General features: G+C 45.8%; 1 protein-coding gene across 4 annotated transcripts in view; it reads right to left on the reverse strand.

The window, feature by feature from the left end:
• Positions 1–19,022: 19,022 nt before the first annotated feature.
• Positions 19,023–25,977, reverse strand: part of IGSF11 (immunoglobulin superfamily member 11) — a 96,815-nt gene continuing 89,860 nt past the window's right edge. For all 4 annotated transcript variants that reach the window (XM_080564674.1, XM_080564675.1, XM_080564676.1 and 1 more), the window contains exons 3-7: positions 24,967–25,174; positions 23,990–24,145; positions 22,861–22,983; positions 22,481–22,631; positions 19,023–21,787 (exon numbers count right to left, since the gene is read on the reverse strand). In XM_080564674.1, the coding sequence (XP_080420800.1) occupies positions 21,337–21,787; positions 22,481–22,631; positions 22,861–22,983; positions 23,990–24,145; positions 24,967–25,174 (1,089 nt within the window). In that variant the 3' untranslated portion in view covers positions 19,023–21,336. The remainder of the gene's footprint in view (positions 21,788–22,480; positions 22,632–22,860; positions 22,984–23,989; positions 24,146–24,966; positions 25,175–25,977) is intronic.

A 25,977-nucleotide genomic window follows, 5' to 3' on the forward strand; every position in this document is an offset into this window, starting at 1 on the left:
AAGCAACAGTCAGGGATGCCCAGTTCGCCTCCTCTGAGGGGAAAGGCAACTGCTGGTGCATGAATACACAGCAACCAAAGAGTATTCCTTCTCTTTGGTTTTATCAGGTTTTGACAGCATAAGAATTGTGCGGTCTGTGCCAGGCTAAAAGGACAGAAGGAGGGTAAGAGAGGAGGAGGAACCGTGTGGCTTTTAGATGAACTGGTTGGTTAATTTTTTTCTGGGGTTAAAAGCTGAAAGAATCAGGAATAGCAGAAAACAGCATGGGGAAAAGGACTTCTAGGAATGACTGCAACAGTAATAAGGATCAATGCATGGTGAAGATGGTTTTAAGAACCAGTCTGAAAAACAGTTTGAAGCCTGAGCATGTTTTTAACATTTTAACAAACTTGATAGTTTGACCAAACTATCTAGAACCATTTCCATCTACCCCTGGAAAATAAATGTGATATGACATCTCTTGTTGCAGAGAATCACTCTTGTTTCAGCCATCTTTGGTTCCAACTTTCTCCTTAATACCTCACTCCCATCAGAACTGGAAGAGAACTGAGACGAGTATATGTTGAAAAGGCATTGGAGAGCATTGTTCAGCACAACCCTAGGAAGCACTGGATCAATCTTTCCATCACACCAAGTATGATTATATCATTCTTTCTGCCCAAGATACTGTGTTCCAACCCATGTACGTAGTTCACTGAATCTCAGGCACACCTGGAACAACAAAGAAACAAGGCATGGAGAAACCTCAGGAAACTATTTAGCTCATCCCTTGCCTTAAAGTAAGATGAACTAGAACTAAACCATACCTGGCAAATAGCCAGCTAATCTGTTCTTTAAATGCTTTCCAGTGGTGGAGTCTCCACACTCCCCCCAGGCAATCCATTTTGGTTCTTCAGTACCGTGGTCCTTTTATTTCGAACTTGAAACTTGATGGAGTTTAAGCCCATTATTTCTTGTCCTATCCACCATAGATGAGGAGAACAGTTTATAGTCTTCTTCCTTGCAGCAGCCTTTTATATACTGGAACATTGTTCACTCCTTCCCCCTTCAGCCTTCTTTTCTGTAGGCTAATTAACCCCAATTCATTCAATCTTTTTTCATGGACCATATTTGCCAGAACACTGATTACTCTCATTACTGTCCTCTGGATTCTCTCTTTAGGGTCCTGCTTTAAGAGTGGTTCTGGGGAAAATGGAAGGAAGGGAGGAAGGGAGGAAGAGAGGAAGGAAGGGAGGAAGGGAGGAAGAGAGGGAGGGAGGGAGGGAGGGAGGGAGGAAAGAAGGAAGGAAGGAAGGAAGGAAGGAAGGAAGGAAGGAAGGAAGGAAGGAAGGAAGGAAGGAAGGAAGGAAGGAAGGAAGGAAGGAAGGAAGGAAGGAAGGAAGGAAGGAAGGAAGGAAGGAAGGAAGGAAGGAAGGAAGGAAGGAAGGAAGGAAGGAAGGAAGGAAGGAAGGAAGGAAGGAAGGAAGGAAGGAAGGAAGGAAGGAAGGAAGGAAAAAAGAGGCCTAGGGCCTGCTCCTTGCAGCACAAAGGTGGACTTCCCCATGACTTCACAGTGCCACACACTGGACAGTAGAAGAAAGGTCTGTCAGCACAAACTTAAATAATGCAGTTCTGAAAGACTGCAATGTCTGAATGTGTGTCCTATTATTCAGATTTATTTTTTTTTCCATCACCAGGCAAGATATAAGGATAAAATAATACCCTCACTTAATAAATAGATTTGCAATAATGAAAGCAAATCACAAAAAGATAGAACAATATCATTAAGATAATACTGAACCTAAGAAATCTCCATTGTGGCAGCAAGATAGTTTTCTCCAAAGATGGGCAGTTCTGGGAAAGCTGCTTTGCTCTGCATTGTTTGTACTGAAATAGAGTACAATCTTTGTTTATGTTCTTTTTTTTTGTGACACCTGAAATATGCTGCAAAATTAAGTGAATTCAACAGTAATTGTTCTGAAGTCAAACAACTTGTAACTCTGCAGAATCTCTACACATTTGGAAATGTTTTCATAGTCCAGTCTGGACCATTTATTTCCTGAAATATCAACGCTACTAAAATCGAAGATAAACAAGAATACGAGCTAATGTAACTTTGCTCTTGCTGTCTTGCTATCTCTGTTTCTATACGTGCTTCTATCACAAACAAATCTGCTATGCAGCACACTGGTTAACCCCCCATCAGGCTGACATCTGGAGCAGGCCAGGGAAGAGCTATGGCAAGTGAGTCACAGTGGGTAGATGAAGGGGTGGAAGAGCAAGCAGAGAGCAATAATAGAAGTGGGACATGAAGACAACCATGGCAAATGATTATAAGGGAAGGAAGGTGGTGATCTCTCTTTAATAATATCATGAGAAGGAGAGGAGTGTCAAAAACCAGAATCCATACACTGCAGTTTACTGCCTGTAGACATGAAATGCCACATCATGTTTATGGTCAATCTCCATCACATCTACAGGCAAGCTGCTCCTGTAGCTTTCCTTCACGTAGCATCACAGTGGCTGTGTGTAGCACACATCTCCTCACAACTGGATTCAGCTTAGAAGCTTTCAGCAAATGTAGGGAAAAAGAGCAAAAGCAACATGGGCTTTGCAAGAAGCCCATGCACCATTGCACCTACTGAGGGTACTGCTGCTTGAAGAAGTGTGGTCCAGAGATTCCAACACAGAACAGGAGCATTTTCAGTTTCACTTTGGGTTATCATTTTCTGAGTTACTAAAGCTCCTTTCCTTGGATAAAATGTTGGCCAGGTTTCAGAAGTCAGCTTCATTTCCAGCTTTGCCAAAGCTAAGCCAGCTCCTGCTGCTGCAAAGGAGTGCTACGGAGCAGCTCCTGTTGGTTGTGTCAGATATAAGCATTGAACTGGGCCCACTCAATGCTACTCGCCAAGGAAAGCAGGCATATAAGGCTGCTTGTATCATTTGGATATGTCAATATATCTTTCCTGGAGAAACTGGCTGCCCTTGGCTTGGGTGGATATATTGTTTGCAGGTTAAAGTAACTGGCTAGATGGCCAGGCCAAAAGGGTTGTTATAAATGGAGTTAAATCTAGTCAATCACAAGTGTTGTTACCCAGGGCTCAGTACTGGGGCCAGCTTTATCTATTATTTTTATCAATGATCTTGATAAGGGAATTGAGTGTACCCCCAGGAAGTTAGCAGATAACACCAAGTTGGGCAGGAGTGCTGTTCTGCCTGAGGGTAGTAAGGCTTTGCAGGGGGATCTGGATAGGCTGTATTGATGGGCTTCACCCGATTGCATGGCATTCCCTAAGGCTAAATACTGGTTCCTGCACTTGGGTCATAACAACCTAATGCAGCGATATAGCCTTGGGGAAGAGTGGCTGGAAAGTTGACCGATAGAAAAGGACCTGCAGTGTGTGTCAGTAGCCACCTGAATATGAACCAGCAGTGTGCCCAGGTGGCCAAGAAGACCAATGACATCCTGGCCTGCATCAGAAATGGTGTAGCCAGCAGGACTAGGGAAGTAATTGTCCCCCTGTACTTGGCACTGGTGAGACCACACTTCAGGCACTGTGTTCAATTTTGGGTCCCTCACTACAAGAAAGATATTGAGTTGCTGAATGGGTTCAGAGAAGAGCAACAGAACTGGTGAAGGGACTAGGAAACAAGACACATAAGGAGCAGCTGAGGGAGCTGGTGCTGTTTAGTCTGGAGAAAAGTAGAGTGAAAGAAAAGTAGAGTGAAAGGAAACCTCATTGCTCTCTGCAGCTACCTGAAAGGAGTGAGGAGTGTGTCCATCTCCTTTTCTCAGGTAATTAGTGATAGGACATGAGGACATGAGGAAAATGTCCTCAAGTTGCACCGGGGGAGGTTTAGATTGGATATCAGGAATCATTTCTTTGTGGAAGGGGCGGTTAGGCACTGAAAAGGCTGCCCAGGGAAATGGTGGAGTCCCCCATCCTGAGAAGTATTTAAGAGACATGTGGATGTGGCACTTAAGGACATGTTTTAGTGATGGGACTTTGTAGTGTTAGGTTGAAGGTTGGGACTTGTTGATCTTAAGGGTCCTTTCCAACCTAAATGATTCTACGCTTCTATAGGAGAGGGCACACAGTAGAAGGGACAAGGTGGTCCTAATATGGGGACAATGCAGTGTGGCACAGCATCTAGATGGCCATCAAAGAGGGGATGATTAGGAACACCTGTAGATAAACCTGAACGTATATGCACTCAAGGTGTAGTTACTGCTTTCCCAAGAGGACTTGTTAGTATTAGCAAGATGTGAAAGTACTACGGAATTCTCATAAGGCATGCTGTGCCTAGCTGCAAGGCACTTCCAGGCAGATGAACATTTAGCGCCTCGAATATATAAATACCCTTGTTATATAACAAGGTTTGGAGTTATGTTTTTTACAGCCTTGGTGAAAATCGATCACAGCTCAGTCTCTCAGCGAATATCATTGCTAGAAGTGAAATGACTCTCTCAAACGGCTGCCAAACCTTCCCATGTATAAGACTTAGTGTTCACTCTTTTTGTCCTCAGTTCCTGCATTCAGCAAGGAGGGATTATCCAACAGAAATTTCAAGCCTTAACTTTTGCTCTGAAGAGCCCAGGAGCACTGCTGGAATCCAACAGTCCTTTCCCAAGCACAAACCCTTTACTAGGCTCCTTCTTAAACAGGCAACATTAACACTTCTCCATACAGTTGTTCAGAAAGGAATGTGTTGGTTTTTCCCACCCCCCCCCCCCTACCTCCCCCCCCCCCCCCCCCCCCCACCCCCCCCCCCCCCCCCCCCCCAGGCTATTCATTGACATATAGCTCCCACAGCTAATCCTAAAATGCTTGCTAAAACATAAACTATACACGTTACAGAGATTAGAGCTGAACAAATATTTCACTATAAATCATTTATTCAATAAGTTTCATATGGTGTTTTTTTTTCCTTCTATTTGTGAACTGTCTGCAAACTGAAAGCCAAATTCCCAGATTCATTCATTAGCCAAAATTGCCCATGAATTTCTCCTGCAGATAGTTTTTTGCCCTGCAGGCCATTCATGGACAGTTTGTTATGAATAGCCTCAATTCAATGCTTGGTTGGTTTAGCTGCAGCAGTCATGTGGACATGCCTCTGTTCTGAATGAAAATTCACTTTCAAATATAAACTGATATTCACAGTGAGTTTCTCCCTCTGCTCTCTCATTCCTGGTAGAAATCAGCCTATTCAATCCGACTGGGTGGGTTAAGCTGCCCCACACCAGCACAATGGGGCTAGAAAGAGAAGAAAGCAATGCCCAGCTGAAACTCTTCTCTATTAAGGCAGGATGGGAATACTCCACCGGATGGATGTCAAGTGTCAGTGCTTACGTCCCCACTCTTCCCTAAAGGGTGACCACTAGACATAAATGGGAAGGTGGACACATCTACAGTGCAGCATTTCTTTGTATAGCACAAGGATATCTGTTCTGCTGTTACTGAAGAAAGATGGATACCTTCTCCTTGCTCATTATTCTCATAGTTAAGTAACATGGGTGAGTTCTGATTCACAGCTAGACCTAGCTCTCTCTTGTCAACCTGCTTTCCAGAGGGTTAATCCATCCAGCATGTTGCCAGGGTGTATATAAGCATCCCTCCCCTCTCTAGAGAGGAAAGTAGATGAAGTAGAATATAATGCATTGTAAACACTAGTTAAAAGTTTGAGTTACCGTTGAACAAGCCTGCAGGCTTCTCTCGTCCTGTTATCTGTCTTCAGCAGATGTTCCTCACATCAGATCACTGTGTTGCAGTCCCTGCTGCTGCCAGTACTGCCAAATCCAGCTGCTACTCACACAGTGGCTCTGAACAGCCGCTGAGTTGCACCTGCTGGTCCCTGCCCATTCCAGCTTCCCCATCAGCAGAAAGCCAGGCCCAATACACCCTGAAAATCTCATGCAAGTAACAACAGGGGCTCTGTGTAACTTTCAGCACCATTCCTGTGCCCTTAGGATGAGATTTCACAGACTTATTTGACATCACTAAATGCAATGGCTTGTTTTCTTATTTCTGGGGTTTTAATTGCTCCATGTAGTCATTTCATGACAGAGATGTAAATCCTATGTCCTCCTCAGCTGAAACTTCAGATAAATTCATCAGGAGAGAATAATAAATTTTCCCAGTTGGAGAAATGTTGACTTTCTATTTAGAGACTTAAAGCCAGAAGAAACCAAGAAAAGTGATGGGGAGAAGGAGGAAAAAGAAAAATATACCCAAACCCAGTAAATAACTGCCAAACCTGAAAGCTTTTCATTTTGTGATGAAAAATATTTCTATTCGTTCCCAAGAAGAGAAGACATTTCCTCTGCAAATATTTCACAGAAATTTCATATGAACTTTTTACCAACTGTATTTTTTTGACAATTTCGAAGGCGGTATAGTACAAGGTGAATAATAGTTATACATGTCTCCAAACTGCCATTTGAAAGGCCTTTGTCGCCCTTTCACAAGAAAATCAAAGCCCCCAGAACGTATGCATGATAACAAAACCTTCCTTAGACCTATATTACCTTGAGCTTTGCCCATAAAACATGTTAGGCTTCAGTCTATTCAAAACACTGCTGCCATTACCCTCTCCAACGCCTTCTGCTCAAAACATCTCCAAGCTATTTCTTCACCAGTTCTATGCCATTTGTGGGCTATTTGAAGTGTTTTGCCCTCACCTTGACAACTCATCTTTCACCCGCTTCTCTGCACCTGTTTCTTCACTCAGCTTTTGAGTAGCACCTTTGCTGAAGCCTCCTGCATTGTCACTATTTACTTCTTCCAAAAGGGTCCTGTGGCCAAAGTTGCATCTGTGAACCCTTCTGTAAAGCTGTGTTTTATGTTCACCAAATCTCTCCCTTCACAAGGTTTGGCTTCTTAGGGTCTTCTCTCAGAAGTCTGCAAGCACTCCTCTGCTCCTCCAAACACACATGCACTACTGAATATGAAACTATAAAGGCACACATGAAATATGGCTGCTCATTCATCTTACTGTGTCCTGGTTAATTCCTCCTAGTAGCTGGTAGGGTGCTATGTTTTGGATTAGGATGAGAAGAGCGCTGATAACATGCTGATGTTTTAATTGTTGCAGAGCAGTGCTTACACCAGGCCAAGGACTTTTCGGCTTCTTGCTCTGTCCTGCCAGCGAGCAGGCTGGGGGTGCAGCAGGAGCTGGGAGGGGACAGACCCAGGACAGCTGACCCAAACTGGCCAAAGGGGTATTCCATACCATCTGGCGTCATGCTAAACAATATATAGGGGTGGCTGGCCAGGGTGGGGGGCCGGCTGCTCGGGGATAGGCTGGGCATCGGTCAGCGGGTGGTGAGCAACTGCATTGTGCATCACTTGTTTCATACACATTATTGTTAGTAATACTATTATTATTATTATTATTATTATTATTGTTATTATTATTTTCCTGTCTTAATAAACTGTCTTTATCTCAACTCACAGGCTTCACTTTCCCGTTTCTCTCCCCCATCCCAGAGAGGGAGGGGGGAGGGTGAGCGAACGGCTGTGTGGTGTTTAGCTGCCAGCCGGGTTAAACCACAACATACTGTCAGTCTTCTTCAGGAGAGTAGACTCTAAACTCCTTGGAACAACCACCATGGTCTTTTTCTATCTTTAAAAGTCCCTACCACTTTTATCATGGTAAGAAACAAAAACAAAACAAACAACAACAACAACAACAAAGCAGCCAAGAGAAAAACTAAGTAGCATTTCACATAGGATGGAGATGAAACCCTCTTTTGGTTTGCAGCAGCAGCTGTTCAACAGTGAACAGCAAAGCTGCATCACAGCAGGGAAGAATGAGAGGGAAAATCCTGTAGCTGGTTAAAACTACTTCTGTAGGAATTCATAGAATTTATAGTAATTTACCTTTCTAGCCATATAATTTAATCAAATTTCATTTCATTTCATTTATTTATTTATTTTTTACTTGCTGGGACACCTTGGGAGGGGCAGGGGGCATAGCTGTAATTCTTATCAAAGTCAAATTAAAATAACATGCAAACAAAAGCTGGTATTTTTAATAACTTGGAATAAGTTGTGCATTCACTCAAAATCACAGTGCTTCTCTTCTCATATTGCCTGCTGCCATGCAAGCCTCATAGCAGCTCAGCACAGCCCCTCACCCAGGCAGGCTGTTCTTCCTGAGAAAGGAAGTGCATCTGCCATTCAGTCTCCTTCACCCTTTCCCAGGAAACCCAGGGGGGGTTTCTTCTCTGAATATTGGCTGTCGAAGACAAAATGGTTGTACCCAAGGTTACATGAATGAAGGGTGCAGGTCCTTCATACATAGCAAAGGAATGATTACCAAGCTACTAAAAAGGAAGGGAAGGGAAGGGAAGGGAAGGGAAGGGAAGGGAAGGGAAGGGAAGGGAAGGGAAGGGAAGGGAAGGGAAGGGAAGGGAAGGGAAGGGAAGGGAAGGGAAGGGAAGGGAAGGGAAGGGAAGGGAAGGGAAGGGAAGGGAAGGGAAGGGAAGGGAAGGGAAGGGAAGGGAAGGGAAGGGAAGGGAAGGGAAGGGAAGGGAAGGGAAGGGAAGGGAAGGGAAGGGAAGGGAAGGGAAGGGAAGGGAAGGGAAGGGAAGGGAAGGGAAGGGAAGGGAAGGGAAGGGAAGGGAAGGGAAGGGAAGGGAAGGGAAGGGAAGGGAAGGGAAGGGAAGGGAAGGGAAGGGAAGGGAAAAAGGTGCCTTGCTTGCAACTCTCTTACTTGTTTTTATATTTTTCCTTCTCACCCTTTCCTTTGGAGTTACGTAAAACGCTAAGAGTAGGGAGAGATTTAGCTTAAATTAGGTTTACAAATAGCCCAGTGAATAAGGAAATGAGCTGCATATGCTGCATGTTAAAGTGTCAAAGCCACGCAGTCCGATGCGACTGGGATTTGGAAAGACGCCGGGTCCTGAAGATGAGGTGCAAAGCACTGTCAGTCAGGAGGAGGATGCTGGAAGGTTTCTTCCCAAGCGCTTGCTGCTGCTGCCCCCCGACGGTCCCTCCTAGCAAGCTGCCTGCTCGCAGCCGGGCCACCCGTGCCCCAAGCCGGGCTGGGAGGTGCTGAGGGGCTGCGGGGTGCCCGAGGGACCCGCAGCCGGGACAGGGGAACCGGGAGGGCACAGAGGTGACCCTGAAAGAAAGCGGCGTTTTCAAAGGCTTTACGTGCAGTCACGGTCTGGAGGGAAAAAAAAAAAAGAGTCTATTAAAAATGACTACTCCGTGCTTTCTATTTATTCCCTGTCACTGAGATTTATTTTCTGTCCAAAGAAGGTTTTGTTGGTGGTGGTATTAATTTTTTTTTTCCAAATCACGGCTGCTGCAGGCTCCATCTGGCAGCTGAACATCAAGCTCTTGTTTTGATACCTTGCAATAAGGGTGTTGACAGTTGAAGCTGCTGCCTTTGCAGACCCAGAGCCTGAAGTCCTCCAGCAACAGCAAGTGCATAGTATCGCAGCTAGCTTCTCCCAAAAAATCGTTCTTACCAGTTCACCTCACCCTCTTGGTCTAAGAGCAACCCTCTGCACAAACCCACAAGGGCAGCTAGTCTTTCTGGTCTACCTGACCTCCTTGCTACACACACTGGTCAAAGAGGGGTTGGCTGTTTTCATTACTCCTTTCTTTACTATCCTTGAAGAATGACATACAAGTCGAAGGCTGTTTATATTTCGATTTACACCTCTCTAGAGTGGGGAAATCTGGATGTATATTCTCTCATGATTTGGGATATCAGGGTTTGTTTTTTCAGAAGCTCTGCACCTTGGAGGCAGGGCAAAAACACAGAGACAAGTTGCTGCCTATTACATGAGACACCATTTTCTCTGTAAAACTTGCTGCCATAACCATTGATTTATAGGTGAGTAGACAAGACTAAGTTGTTCTCTTAAGAGATGGTAGGAGGAAATCGCTAAGCACTGGTGAAATCATTGGATCCTCCACCTTCACAACCTGCCAGTGAACATCCTGAGTTCCCTCAGGGCCTCACACTGGGGATACCTGGGCCTCACCACAAAACTGGGAGAGCTGGAGGTAACTGGGAAGGGGCAGAAGAGGGATGAACAGAGGGAGGAAGGGTGAGTGAAAGCCCCCAGAAAGGACAAGAAGCAACCACAGAGGAGAAAGCCAGAGAGGCAAAAAAACCCTGGACATAGAGATTTCAGTGCTGGGCTGGGCTGGGAGGGGCAGAGAACACAAGAAGGTAGGGTACAAGGAATAGAAAGGAGTGGGGAGTATAAGAGAAGGAACAGCAGAGTCTGCAGAGAGGGAATAAACCTGTCAGCAGCAGGAGAGGCACAGCAGAGAGGGAAAAAAAAAAAAAAAAAGACCCCTCCAAAGCAAATACCAAGGGCAGGAATAGCTTGTGGAGGAGACATGGGTGGAGGAGGGGAAGAGATGAAGTAAGCCAGAGGGACCTAGGTCTGAGAACAGGAGGCTGAGGGAGTAGGACACCGTGCCTTTGGACTTGTCTTGAAAAGACAGCCACCTTGGGGATGAGGCATATGAGGAGGGACAGCACAGAGGAAGGTGCAGCTGCCTCTGTCTGCGCAGTGGCTGTCACTCTGCAAAGGAACTATATTCAACGTGAAGGCTCCCAGCAACTTCTCAACAAACAGCTGTTTTCACCAGCTCGCCTCCAAACACCCTCCTTGATCACAAGTAAACAGCCCTCTGGGAAGCTGGTAATGCTGCAGCTGTCCTGACAGGAGCGGCCCAGGCAACAGGCCTGATGCTTCTACCTGGTATCCCAAAAGAAAGCTGAGCCACCACACAGCACAGCATGGACAAGGTACTGACACCAGTTTACAGAGAAGAGTGGCTTTCATGCCAGCCCACAGAGCAGCAATGCTCCTTCAGTCAGCAGGGCAAGTCTTAAAATCCCACCTACTACTTCCCAAACCCAGTGGATGGTCCCAACTTCAAGGCCACACGTGTAAGCTGTGGGGAGTTTGCCCGATCTATGAGGAAATAGGAAATGTGAACAGGAGCCTGAAAGGTCTGCTTCAGCCCAAGTGCAGCCTGCATGCAGATATCAGATATATGTACCTGCAAAGTCAGATCTACTTATAGAAAAGGCCTTCCCTGGCCTGGCGACACGGCAGCCAGAGCTCTCCGTTTCCCACCAGGAGCACCAAAATCATTAAGCCACTGGCTCTTTTTTTTTTTTTTTTCCTTCTTTCCAATTGACACAAATGTTTGTCTTTCCATCCAGGTCTGAGGAGATCTCTGGGAGTTATCTGGGAGCCCTCAGCTCTCAGCCATAGGTGGGAGTGGGAAGACTGCTAGCCAAGTGTACACAAACGATGGCTCTGCCTGTGGAAGTAATACACAGCCCTCTGTGCTTAGGGAAAAACCACAGGGACAGAGTTTGCTCGATGCTGGATGAAACCAGCCCCTGATAGCTTTCCTGTCCACAGGAGGAAGCCAACATTGTTTGCCAAAGGTGACTGGAAGTGAATTAAATCCCTTCTTGTATCTCTTAAGAGCTAATTTTAGTGTGACTGGTCACCTGCTTCAAAGAGTTGCAACTCCAACAGAGAAAATCCTAGACTCTGGTTAAAAGTAAATAGATAAGAAAGACAGAGAACTGTATATTCTCTGCAGCATGTGGCAAAGTTAACTCCCAGGACTGGCAAGGTGCGTACTAAGAATGATGTAGAACTTCCTTCAAAAATAAAACTCTTATAGGCATTCAGTCAGAAACAATATAGGAAGCATTCCTTATCTCCATGCCTAGCTGGACTGTGGACTCTAGGAGCAGAGGACTTTAAGAGCAGGTTAACTGCCTTTCAGCAAGGGATTAAATACAGTTGAACTTCTTAGGTCAGTGTGTGTGGGTGTGTGTAGATTAGATCATTTTTTTGAAGCCCATCTCAAGCTTGTTCTTTATGATCATATCAGTTTTCCAGGAGGGAAAAAAAATGTTTCAGAGACACCAAGAAAATGTTTTCATTCTCACATGCCTATGTTCAGATTAACTAACGTGTCTGTCCTTGACATGCACTCCAAGCACACAGCTGCGGACCCCAAGATGGTTGGGCCACGCAGCAAGCTGAGAGTGATGCCCAGCTCTGACTAGTACCATAGCAGCACATTTGCTGGGTCACAAGCGCCCAGTGTATTTATCTTCATTTAATGTGCTTTTTTTCTATCCTCTTGAGTAATTTCCTTCCTTTAACGGATATAAATCACATACCTACAAAGTAAAGAATTATTTAAAGAACATTTATATTTAAGTTCAAAAAGGAGTTTGAACTTAACTCCGTAGTGGCTGGGAAGTGATTGGCTGGTGAATATAACTTGGCTGAGGACTCCACCATATGAAGATGCTTTATGGTTTTAACACCAGCTGGCCTACAAACCGGTGTTCGGCACAGTAGGGTTCTGTTGTGGATGAATACTGTTGCTGCAAATTAATTTAATACTGCCTTCATCCATTTCAGCTGAATTGAACTGCACCACTCTCAACCCCAAATACACACGTGCACACATCAGGCTCTGCCCCAAGTTAACTCAATCTGTTTAACAACTCCATTCCATTGAATTCCACTTTCAGATGGACACAAGGTAACAGAGGTTTTTCAGTAGTTCTCCAAGCCAAATGATGATTTAATTTTGTCCCTGATACTGCTGCTGATGATGATGTGGGGAGGGGAGTTGGGTGGTCATGGACATGCGGGAGGGAAACCATTCCAGTGACTTCAATGGACTTGGAGAGTTACAGGTGTTAAAGGTAATCTGTTAGTAGGAAAAGGGATACTCTTCCTGCTTAGCAAGTATAGATTAAAAGAAGAAACACCACCAGGAGCTTTAAATGAACAACAAAAAGGTACTAAAAGACAGTAATACATTGAGAAGAATCATAGTGACCATTTTCTAAACAACCTAGTGCCTGTTCTCTCCAAACTCGTGTAATAGTAACATTTGTGTGAGAGCTGTTCTCTCTGTGTTTCAGTCTAACAAGCAATGGACTCGCAACAGCTCTGAGTAATGCAAATCTAACGCTGAGACTGAAATTTATGGTAGCTAAAATATGATGCAAAGATGCATGGCCATTACATCTACAAGTAAGACAGTCACTGATAACTTCCAAACCCCTTTGTAATATAAAACAAAACAAAAATCCCCAGCCTAAGAATCTTTTGAGGCCAAAAAAAAAAAATAATTTAAAACTAACAGAGATGGATGTGATCAATTTCAATGCAAACCTTGAACTCCCTGCTCAGAAATATGACACAGCTGTCAGGCACTGCAGCTCCCTCCCAGCCAGTGTCCAGGAAATTTTGTGTCAGTTGGAAGAAAGGTTAAACCTACTGTATATCTGGTGTGTGCTGGGGACAGATGGGAGCACAATGTTTATAGCAAAGCTCAGTTGATAGGCTACCAGAGGATCCTCATGGGCTGTATGCTCTTGACTTGACCGACAAGAACAGAAATGAGGGCATGACCCCAAAATCCTGATTATAAGCTGCATCTCAAAGGCAAGCAACATTTGTCGAGTAGCTGGTCTTAGAACTGTGGTTGGGTCTATTTCATGGACCAGCTTTTGGTAAATGCAGATGTGGAACCAAGCTGTGATTTCTGATATTCCAGGAGCCCATCACCTGAGTCTGGAGATGGCTCTGTGTAATGTGAAATGCTTTGGAATCTTGGTCACATCCAAAATCTTTTAGTCTCATTTAGTCTTCCTTATCATCTTCCTATCCATACATATAATCACCTTGCCTTCTGAACAAAAGCCTCACCGGACTTGCCTGAGCAAATACTTTGCTCTCAAATCTGAACCCAAACTGTTGATGTTGCAACTAATCTGGGCCCATTACTGGGCATGGACCTGGGAGCCAGTTTCACAAGGTCACTGAAGCTTCTGAACCCCAGAGCTGGCTGGCAGGCAAATAAGACTTAGTTTGCAGTGGCTCTTCTGTTGCGTGCTCTCTTAAGCTGTGAAGCATTGCCCTAGTATGGAAAAACTAGAAAAATCAGCCAGGAATCTGCTGTCAACCTCAACAGCAGGACAGAAGGACACTTTTAGGTTTGTAGTGAGCTTACAGCAAAAGCTCAGAAAGAAGCAGCAGCTCTTTACATTAACTATTTGTGTCCCATCTGTTCCCCAGCTTTGAGCTTTGCACACATACCAGCCCATTCCCCATGCGTTTGAGTAGCAGACCATCATAGCAAGAGGAGCTGGGAAGCTAAAGGCAGGCCATGGTGAAAACCATTTACTTCCGGAACACAGACAAATCTCTCAAGCATCCCCACCATTGTATAACAGACACAATAGTATGGAGGGCAGATGCTAAGTAACGCTCATTTGGGAGATAAAAGGATGAGGAGTTCATGCTTCAGGCATAGAGCACCGTTCTTTGCAGGACCACAAGGAAAAGAAACCAACCTACAAGTTAATAAGGAGATAACTCTGGTGCAGACAAGCTGTAAGGTGTGCAACAGGAGCCGATGTAGTTCTTCATCCCTCCAGAGGATGTCACCGTAGAGCCACCAAAAAAGAGGCTAGCGTTGTGACCCAAATCTACAGAGTGAGTAAATGCCTCGTGTTCGGCTGCTCTCGGACAATAACCCCAAACCTCCCTATTTACTTTCCTAGAAGGAAACAGCTTTCCCTAGGCCAGCCTGTGCCTTGTGGAAGGCCAGGAAGAGCTGTAAAACCCATCGTTATTTGAGAGATGTGCAACAGGTTAGCCTGGAAAACACGTGGGATGCGTGCGCTGGATGGCCAGGCTGAACTCACGTATGAAGTGTTCACACGCTTTACGGTTGTACCTGTGTTCAGCCTCATTTGTTGTCCTTGAGCATGAATGGGTGTGTGGAGAATGCATCCATAAACAAGGAAGACAAGCAAAAAAACTCATGAACACTGAGATTGTGTTCGCAGACAGCAGGAACAGACTGTGTTCTGCAGCCATTGAGCAAGCCCAGCCAGGAAAGAACTGGTGGGGTCTATGTGTTCACCCTGCTCACCCATATCCATGTTTTGTATCACAAAAAGGCAGCCTTCGGTTTGTGAATATTTGTCCCAGCAGCAAATCACAGACAAAAGGAAGAAGTACTGATGATGTTCATGGCACATTTCCATAATATTTTCTATCCCTAATGATGCATCTTAACTTTGAGAGTTTAATGCAACACTGGCTTCTCTACAGAGCTAATTCAAGCCTCTGCTCCCTTTGGTCCTTCTTGTGGGACACAGGGACATGCAAACCTTCTCCACAAGCCTCAGTCTAAGATGACAGGAGAGGATCAGGAGTGGAAATGCTGTGCCAGTGGTGCAGAGCACTAAAAAAAGAGTCTCTAGGCTACTGAGCAATCTTAGAAACTGCCACAGCTTAAAGTTCTGCTGCTGCAACCCAATCACACACCCTTTCCCATGTCTCAAATGCCCACATGACCTAGTGATTGCTACACTTGGCTTGCTGAAGGACTTTGAGACCCTAAGACAAAAATAACTACTGAGAGAAATCCTGCAGTTATTGATAGTACCCAGGAAGCTGGAAGCCAGGCTGTGCAGCTTAGCCCCTCTGCCAAACACAGTGGGTTTAAATATAGGTGAGCTAAACAGCAGAGCTTCTGGGCTTTACTGTATCAAGCCCTTCAGCCAATGTTTCTCTGTGTGTACCGCACCAGTTTTGCCATTAAAGTGTATCAACAGGAAGCAAGTCATTATCCCCTTCCCAAATATGATTTAGTAAGTCCAAATCCAGGAGCTGAACCAGACCACATCCAGTGCTTAAGAATTACTTGCCAGCCATCCATGCAAGCTGTATCTTAATCTCCTCTCTTCTTTGCTGCTATTTGTTTCAAGTTGTTTTTTTTTTCCTTTTCTTTTTTTAACATGGATAGATTAAATTTCCTGCCAACCCACTTTCTCATTCAAATATGTTACAGAGGAAGTCGGGGGGAAGAAGGAAATCAGGAACAAGTGACTAGCAGAAAATGGCATTAGGAAACTTAGTAAGAGTCTGGTCCTTATCCACGCATGCTGTCCCATTCCTAGACATAAGCAGTGCTCTGTAAAGTAAGGGAGCCTCTACCACAGGGAAATGAAAAGTGCTTTATTAGCAGTTGCTGTCACAGAAAGTCATCAAAGAAAACTTGCAAGAGTCCTAGATTTGGCACGCAAACACAAGGCTACCAAGTTTCTGCTCCCCAAAGAATAGTATTCCCCCCTCCATGCTCAAAGATCTTGGCACTTATTATCTCTCACTCCCCCCTCCACGGCTGAGCAAGTGACCTGATGAAACCTTTCTCTGTGCTGCCCGCCAGCCGGCAACAAGAGCTCTGGGCTAGTGCCAGGCTCAGGAAACATCCTGCATGCACTTCTCTTGCTGAGGAGGTCACAGAGCTGGTAATTCTCAGAAACATCCTCCTGGCACTTGCAATGCATAGAGACAAGCATGAAGAAAGCAGTCTGAAATAAAGAGTGATAGCCTTTCACTCCCCTTGCTTTCAAAGCTTTCTTTGTCCCTGACGTTCACCCTTTCCCATCTGAGGAGAGGCACAGCTCAGTGGCCCTTTCACAGCACTCCTGCAACATTCCTGCTTCTCATCAGCACATCTTGCCTTACTCACAAGAGCAGAGCCATTAACTAGGGCACAACAAGGGAAACTCCTACTCTGCTAGCATCACGAGAACAAGCTGCAGGATGGCCAACAGCACTTAAAAAAAAGCCCAGGGAGAAGGGCAAGGCATCAGTCATCAAGGCATCTCACAACAGCTCTGCCCCAGACCTCTATTTAAAAGAATCCATACAAGTTAATAGGAGCACCTATTGGGTTTGCTCTGAAGTCAACAGGCACAAGGGATTTGCTTTCCCAGTTTTCCCTGCTCTCTGTCTTAGAAATGCTCAAACCCCTTTTAACAGAATCTGCTGAACCATTTTGGGTGCACTTGGGTGTTGGAACATATATGCACACTCTTCCACCTGTTCATGAACCAGCAGTACTGGGAAAATTCCTGGTAGAATGAAGACAGAAAGGTACTTGAACTAGAGGAAGATGGGACACCAAGTATTAATTTCCAAGAGAAATCTACTAATTTCCAAAAATTTACCTCTGTGTTAGATGAAATCTGAAATTTACCATGAAAATTCCCCCAATATCTTTTCTTTTTTTTTTTGAGGGGGTGGAGGAGGATCAAAGCATTTCAGTTTTGGTTGTCATCTAAGGCTACCCTGACATGAGGTGTTCTCCATGAGGACCTAAACTGTGATATAAGGAGGCTTGATCTCCTGAGCATCCAAGGTCCTCACAGGGTAGCCATGCAGTCTTGGAGTGGACACCATCTGGCAGACTGTCTTCTACTGGAAACTTGTAGAAGTGTGTGTTTTGGAAAGAGTTTGCTGAAGTGCATGCATCTGGGCAATTTATTTATTTATTATTATTTTTTTTTTTAGTTCAGATGAATCAGCAGATCCAAGTCCAAAAGCTGTGCAAGTTACAAAAAAAATCTCCTGTTTGTCTCCAGACCAGGTTTCCCAAATTTTTGAAACTGAATTCTCATCTTCACCAACTTCTAAAAAGATGTCCACTACTGAAGTGTAAGACATCCTCTTGTGGCTATCCTCTGCCTCAGCAATCAAAAGTATAGCTGTTCCTTTTTCTAAAACACATTTCCTTCTAATAGTCTTTGATGGAAGGTGATCTGACTGATGGGTACTGACATTCAAGGTAACATCTGTCGTACCCACTGTGGGGGACAATCCCCACCGCACAGCTGTGATTGAAGGCTGCCAGAAAACTCAGTTGTGAATTCCACTTACAACTATAATATGCCTTTTTTTTTTTTTATGATAAATAGTCACTATCAAGACCTCTAACTGGTATTATTTTTAGCTAGATACTTGTACTACAGCAGTGCATCACTAGGTACAATTTACAGGCTAAAACACCAGCAAACTAGGTGCTGCACAAACATAGTAAACTATCCTGTGTCTTGGGAAATTCTGCTCTAGATCAAGAGACAGAGATGTGCAGGAGAATGATGTAAAGGGCAAGCCAGTGGCAAGGAATGGATAGTATAGCAGAATACTGACAGGACTATCATGGGAATAAAATGAAAAGATACTACTAATGTCACATCAAGGCTGCACAATCAAAAGATGAAAAATGCAAACATCAAGATTCCTATAGCAACTTTCCCAAAACGACAATGCAGTCATCTCATCTACCATAAAGCCTATAGCTGAAAACACATTCACAGGCATATTTTAACTAGTCGAAAAATACCTTGGAATGAGAACACAGTATGTGTGCAGCAGTGCTGAATTAGCATCGCTGCTGGATCTGTAGTTTTTTGTTTTTAATAATCATTCTCAAAATACCTGGAGGTTGGGGGTGGGGTGGGGTGGGTAGAGAAGAAGCAGGTAAATTGAAACATAGAGAAAAAAATGCAAAAACTTTGGACAAACATCAGGCAGGTCTAACTAATAAAAACCTTCTGCTAGCCACTGTTGATAGGGAGAGGTGCATGCTTCCCAGTGCCCTGGAAGTGTGAATGCTCAGGCACTGAAATTTCCTATGCTCTGTCTATGGTGCTCAGAACTTTAGTTAAATTCCTGACAGTTTCCCCCATCAAATATATTCAGACGCCCAAGAAAGTCACTGATGGCTTTCCCAGTGACTGCTTTAGATTTTCGATCGGGGTTGAACATGACATGTTTCAGACCAGAAAACAAACATATGAGGAAATTCAGGCATTTTTAAACAAAATATTTCCCCACATCACTCAAAGCAGCACAAAGGATTCCCACCCACCCCCAAATGACAAAAAAATAAAACTCACCTTTGCCTAGAGAAGCAGAGATCTTGCAAGCTTGGGAAACTGTACCTTCAAGGGCAATGTGTCAGAGTATTATGAATGAGCAAAACAAGGCTATAGTATCCGGGTGCACTACCAAAACGGCTGGCCTAATAAGATTCAGGTCTTGGTTGCATGGTCGCTGCTTACTGACAGCCATATCAAGGCTGAGTATTAACAGCCAAATTCATTGTAGTTACAGAATTAATAGGAAAAAAAATGCAGCAGCAGGCATTAAAAAGTCCTTTTTTATATGAATAAAGTTTTATTGAATTTTAGACAATTAGAAAGAACAAAGAAAGAGGAGCAAACAGTCTTACGGAGAGTAGGAACCAGAAGAGCTTTCCCACTAGAGGAGGAGGCCTGCTGAGGGCAGTGTTCCTGTAAATGCCACACGGGTTGTTTCAAAAGCGGAAAGAGTGTGTCTGGGTTTTTCTTTGATTGCGTTGTGTTTTGTTTTGTTTTTTTCCTCCCACACTGGGGTTTCAAAAGCCACTCTTCTTCCCCATGTCAATCCTACCACCCAGCAGCAAAGAGAGCAGACAGGCAGGAAAGAGGGCTGCTCTGGTGAATGTGTACACGCACACAACAACCACCTGTCTGCACCACTGCACCCATTCTGGACAGAGTTGTGCAGGAGGGGGGAAGGAAGGGAGGCTGTATATTTTCTTTTTTTTTTTTTTCCTTTTTTATTTTTATTTTAAGCAAAGAAGGCACAAAATCTCAGCCAAGCTTCAAACCAAGTGCTGCCCAAGAACCCCCAACCTCCCCAAAGGAACTGCGTCTATGTGGGAACCCAGACCTCACCTCTTCCCCTCCTTCCACAGAAGCTGTGCTTGCATTTGAACAGTACAGGCAGAAGGTCCTGCCCAAGGTATATGCACTGCTAGGGAGAGTGAAGCTGTGCCAGGACAGGGAAAGGGGGACGAGGAAGTCTCTTGGCTAAAACAGACCCTTTCCCAGTGTGAGCTACAGAAAGTCGCCTGTGATCACCCACATTGCTTTTCCAAGAGCAGATCTGGGAGGTCTCTGGTACTTTTGGAGGTGACCGCTGCCTTTACATGTGCAAGGCTTGGTGTTATGTAGGAGGGCAAGTACACCCACCCAGGCATGGTCCTCTGAGCCAGGGCTCTCTCACAGGAGGAGTCCAAGCCCTTGGTCCAGTCCTCCAATAGCACTAGGTCCCTTGAGCGGTTTCAACCCTTGGCTTTGATTAAGGCTATTTAGTTGCAATAGAAAAAGTAAAAGGACAGGTGCCAGCCCCAGCAGGTGCCACCTCCTTGACTGTGAGGAGATGGGAGAGCCACCAGCAGGTGCCACAAGTACCAGTGTGGGAAGTGAGGCAGAGAGACAGCATGTGGACTTCCACAGGGTTACTCCCTCCATTGAGCCCCTGCTTTCACTCTATCTAAGGAAAGGGATTTAGAAACAAATCCTGCCATCCTCAGCATCTGGGAAGTTTGTGTGTGTGTGTATGAGAGGGAATGAAAACCGTCATGCTCCTGTGTGAGGGCCTCAAACACAACATGTGCCCTGACATGCGGGACAGCCGTGCGCAGCCTGATAAAGAAAACCCACCATGCAAACACCACAGCTGTGGGGTCTGAAGCCCCTTGCCCTCCATCTGAGCTGCCCAGGTTCAGCAGACTCCTCTCAGGGCCTGTCTGCTGCTCTGCCATACCCCAAAAAATAACAATAAAAATATTAAAAAAGCCACTAGATTTGCAGCAGCAGCAGCAATGCACCCTCTCTCTTCACAGAGCTTCTCAGGAGCAGACACCCAGATGGCAACACTCTCCACATCCATGAAGAGGGCTCTGGTGGTGACCAAGAAACACTCAGCCTAAGGACGACACGTGCGCGCATGTGTTTGTGTGTGTGTCAGAGTTGAGGGGAAAATGGCAAAAAAAAATAAATAAATAAAGAGAAATGCTCTCTGACCTGCGCCCTTGCCCAGCCTTCCCCTTGGCCTGGCTGGCGGCTGTGCCTCCACCTCAGCCAGTGCATCCTCATGTCCATCCCCGTCCCACAACCTTCCTCGTCCAGCAGCAGGGCTGCCAAAGCAGGGAGGGAGTCATAGCCTCCACGACAAGGCATATCCTGACTGGGCACCCCTCCCTGCCCCACACAGGCTGTTGTCCTCTTGGAAATAAAACAGCAACAACAACAGAAAAAAAAAATATATATATAATCTCCCCAAACCTCCCTGAAAGACCCAAATGAACAGAAATGCCCCCCAACGAAACAAAGTGGAAACAAAAGCAAAAGCCCCCCTCCCAAGGCTGGGCTGGGAGGGGGTCCTGGCTGGGGCCCAGCAGCCAGGGAGGGTCCCCTGCTGCCCCCGCGGCCTTGGCACGTCTGTGGCGTCCATGGTGGAGTCCCGAGAGCTGGGGGGCATCGCAGCACGGCCGGGGCTGTCCCACCAGCTGGCAGTGGCTTCGGGAGGCCCACCCCAGCTGCCTCGCTGCCTTTCAGGAAGGAGTAGGGTCTCTCGGCCAAGTCTCTGCCTCTCTGGTACACAAGGCCCTTGCTCAGCTCATGGCTGCCGGCGTGCCCCTACACAAGGGAGCCAGCCCGGCTCTGGGCAGGCACCATGACAGGAACGGCCCCGATCCGCTCCAGTGTGGCCTGGCTGACAGCGTAGGAGCGGGTCTGCGGAAGCCGAGGCTTCCTGCTGACAGAGCCATTGCTCCTGGCCACCTCCTGTGGGGACGGCGCTGTGCTGGCCGTCACCACCAGCGTCTTAGGGGCAGCCGGGGAGGGGTGGCCGCCGTTGGCGTAGACAGGGCGAGCACTCGTGCTCCCTGAGCGGGAGAAGGGGGGCTGGCGGGTGTCGTTGCTGTTGCTGAAGCGGGTGAAGGAGTCTGTGGCATGGTTGGCCTTGGGGTCATTCCAGTAGCGGCTGTTGTAGGTGTTGGAGGAGGTGAGGGTGTCATTCTCCGATGAGGATGCGTCAGCGTGGAATGTCTTGGCAGCGGAGGAGCATTTGGGTGGCAGGTCGTCCTCCCTGGGGAGAAGAGGACATGAGGGTACAGCTAGGATGATGCTCTGTTTCCCCTATGCACCCCCACCCCTTCCATCCACCTCCACTGGGGACAACGCCACCAATTCAAGTGCTGAAAGACAGCACCAGCGTGAACTGGCATCACTCCTTGGCCTGTTCGCTCATCCCTCTTTACAGGACACAACTCTGTGCACCCACCACTAAGGGAAGTAACCCACACTTATGTGTGTAGGGGGCAAAACCAGTGGTTATCAGAACCACTGGTGCTACACAGCCAGTCAGTATGACTGTACTTGTACAATCAAAAAAGTTGATCCTCAGGGGAGCTTTGGGATGCAGCCAGAGGGAAACACTGGCTATAACACCAGAGAACATCACAGCTGTACCTACAGAGCTCTTCAGCTATCACTATCTGATACTGTGGGTTAGGATCCCCACCACATACACAGTCACTCTCCTATGGCGCTAACAGTGTCAAGGTGAAGTTTCCAATAATGGTAATTTGGAAAGCAAAACCTGTAGTTACCATTCTTCATTTGCTCCCTACATTTTCTGGGCAGATACGGAGACCTTCCCCTGGCCCAGCAAAACACACCTAGGATGAGTAAAAGCAGGATCTCTGCTTGCCTTCCTGAAAGTTGCTGCTTTTGCTGGGTGATCAGAGATTCCCTGGCACCAGTTTTCCCTGACCCCTACCTTATCTCATTGGGAATTTCTTCTTCTTCTTCTTCTTTGTGTTTATTTTTCCAGTAAAACAGTGCTATGGCCACCAACACAATGCAGACAACAAGCACGACAGCACCTGTGGCCACTGCTCCAGCAATTAGGCCGATGCTCCAGGGGTGGGCTGTGGGGAGAATTGAACAGAGAATGGAGAAGAAATCAGGGCTGGGCTGTGGCCATCTGTGAACATTTGAAGCTATGTGGCTTGGAAGGGGGAAAGGCAATGTCCCCATTCCAGAGTAAAACGATCTTCTGATAGAGAGGCACATGGTGGCTCACAGCAAACATGCTTACACGTGTTACTGTCACAAGACAGAAGCAGGTGACCAAGCCTCCTTTGGCAAAATACTTACGTGCAATGACTTGTAGGTCCAGAAGGCAAGTGCTGGTTCCAATGGCATTTGAAGCCACACATTGGTAAAGACCTGAGGACACAGTGCTGATATTTCGGAGAGTGACAGTGCCCTGGACTTGGTCTAGTTAGAGAGAAAAGAAGGATTTAAATCCCCCCGCCCCGGGCTTGAGGAAAACCATGAAAAGGCAAATCCAGCAAATAGAGAATTGATGTGTGAGACTCTTAAGAGATAAATAAATTAGGAAATAACCTTGAGATGGAAGCATTGTGCACACACGCACAAGATTAGGTCTTAAGGAGCTTACACTAGATGTTTCTTTTTCTTCTTACAGATGAATTTCTGCAAATGAAAGCTTGGGACTCATATCATTGTGTGAGAGAAGGGAGGAAAGAAGAGATGTGCAATTACCTATACCCAGATTTACCTGCTAAATTCAGTCCTGCCTCACAGCAACCCTGCTTTCCCATCCGTGGGCTTCCTAACCCCTGCCATTGCATATTTTCTCATTCTGGAATTACCTGAAACTAAAATTCTCGTGTATTCTTAAAATACAGCAAGACAAATGGCAAAAGTAAGTACTGCTACCTCTATTTGGTCAGGACACAGGCAAAGAAACCTCACGGATGGGACTTGTGGCCAGGCAATACCCAGTCTGATCAGGGCCTTGCTTTTGCACACACCTAAAAGGCAGCTCCAGCCTAATATATCAGAGCACAGTGATCTCAATGAGACAAGATGGCAGGGTTTTCAGGGGATAATTCTGCCTCTCTTCTCCCAATTTTCAATCTATGAGCCTTGCATTTGGTTTAAAATGTAGGTGAATTGGCAGATGAAATCTCCAGCCATGTGCAAACATCCGGCAACCTTACTCTCTGTCTCCTGTTTGACTAGACCCTTGTTCCTTAAAGGGGAACATTAATTCTGTACCAAAACAAGATGAAACTTTAAATGGCCACTGATGGATACCTAGTCCAAAACACTCCAAGCACTCCAGGAATCTTCATTCCAAACAAGTGACCATGCAAGTAATGGCAGTCACTCAAAGAGCTGTGTCATCTCGGGCAGCTCAGACAAAGGAAAGCCCAGGCTGCCACCTTGGAAATAAGAGGATAATCAGAATGAGCACCTTGTGTGGCAGTTGGGGGCAACTTGGGAACATTGTCCAGTTTCTCCCAGAGGTATGTTGGCCGGGGGATGCCTTCTTCCGAGCTGCAGGTCAGTGTGATATCGCTGCCCACATCCAGGGACCCCTGGATTCTGCAAAGCGGGGCAGAAGGAGGAACTACAAGAGAAGAGGGGAAAGTGACAGAAGATCAGGAAACATGACCAAACAGTGGAGTACAGGCTCTTTCTGGACACGCACTGCAGGGAAAAGCAAGGATATTGGCGTGAGCTGATAGGGGACAAGAATCAGACAAAGCCCAGGAAGGAGGTAGCAGACAGGAATCCTTTAAGGTTTGAGGGGTGACAATTCACAAAGATTCCTGACTAGCCAGTCCATCAAGGTACCAGACAACTGCCTTCCCAGGACCCATTACTTGTAGAGCCCTACCTAGAGGAAAAAAAAAAAAAAGGATGAACATTTCTAGGCTTGAGACAGCAAGGGTAGCAACAACTAACAGGGCAGCATAAAGAATATGCTGTGGTTGGATTTTGTTTTCATAGCCTTATCATGGCACACGCTCTGTAGTATTTAATATCACAGGGAGCATCCAGAACTAATTAAAACTTTCTTGAAAAGGAAGCAAAGATCTAAAAGTCCATTCTCTTCTCTTGTCACTATGCACAAAACTCTTACAGTCCCCTTAGCTCTCAAAGATGCACGCATGCTTTATTCATGCTTCTTTGCAACTCCACATCACAAGCCTGCCACAAAAGCTTTTTCTCTACCATATTTTAAAACTCTGTTATACACATCTGCATATGAGGGTATGTGTCCTACAAACTCCCACAGTCCTTAGAACCCAACCCATCCCTCACCACAGTATATCCATGGGCTCCAATGCACACACCACCATATTTTTATGCTATGAGAACCATCAAACACAGAGGATTCCCGTGCCCCAATTCCTTCCCTTTCCCCCATGATCCCAATACACACACCCAAGACGGTCAGTCCAATGACTCCAATATTCCTGCTGCCTCGGTCAGGAAGATTGTTGACCAAACACTGGTATGTGCCAGTGTCTGATAGCTGGGTGTTGTTGATGAAGATGGAGGCACTGGTGGTTGGCATTGTCACAGCAAACCCCACTCGCCCATAGAACTGGGGTGCACCACCAAAGATCTGACCCCCTTGGTAAAGAATAACCTGGAAAAGAAAGGAAGAATCAAATAACACTCTGCAGAGGCTGAACAAGGAGGGAGAACAGGCAAGTAAAACATGGGCTCTGAAAGCTGAAAGGACCATTTCCTAAAGGATCTCTGAATAAGCAAACATCAATATACAACAGTAGACACAGAAAGACTGATCCTAGGAGAAGCGTTTTCTCTAAAGGAAGAACACAGTCAGTAGCCTGTTTTATGTCAACAAAAATGTTTACAAAAGCAAATGGACCAGATAAATACCCAAGTCTTCTGGCATAGCTGGATGGGTAATACCACCCTGTTTCATATAACAGTCATTACCCATCCAGACAGGATTGATGTAGAGAGGCAGAGACTCTGCAGGTCAGTAAGTACTTTGCTGGAAGGCATCCGCCTGGTGGACAGTATCATTTTGGGTGTCAGCCAGTAATGTCCTGCCATGATTTGAAACTGCTCACTGACGATCACTAGGATGAACTGAATAATAAGCAATGCAACCCTTGAGTCTGTGCAGCCTCTACCAATCCAACAGCTTTTATAGCGGTCTGTACTCAAACCAAGTCCCTGAGGAGCAAGTTCTCTTCAGTGCAGGACACTGAATCAGACAACTGAACAGCAAATGTGACAGGGACAGTGTGACCCAAGATCAGTGCATTTCAGAGCAATGGGTTTCTTCTCCTCTTAGTATGTGGACAAACCCAGGCCAGCAGCTCACAGGTTATGATTGTTGTACCCAACATAATAGGGTCTCCTTTGCTAATGTTTGTAAGAATGGCCTTGCAAAAGCAACAGGCAATGAAAAAGTAG

Source organism: Anser brachyrhynchus (genome assembly GCF_964034855.1).
Source record: "Anser brachyrhynchus genome assembly, chromosome: 1".
NCBI classification, from domain to species: Eukaryota; Metazoa; Chordata; class Aves; order Anseriformes; family Anatidae; genus Anser; species Anser brachyrhynchus.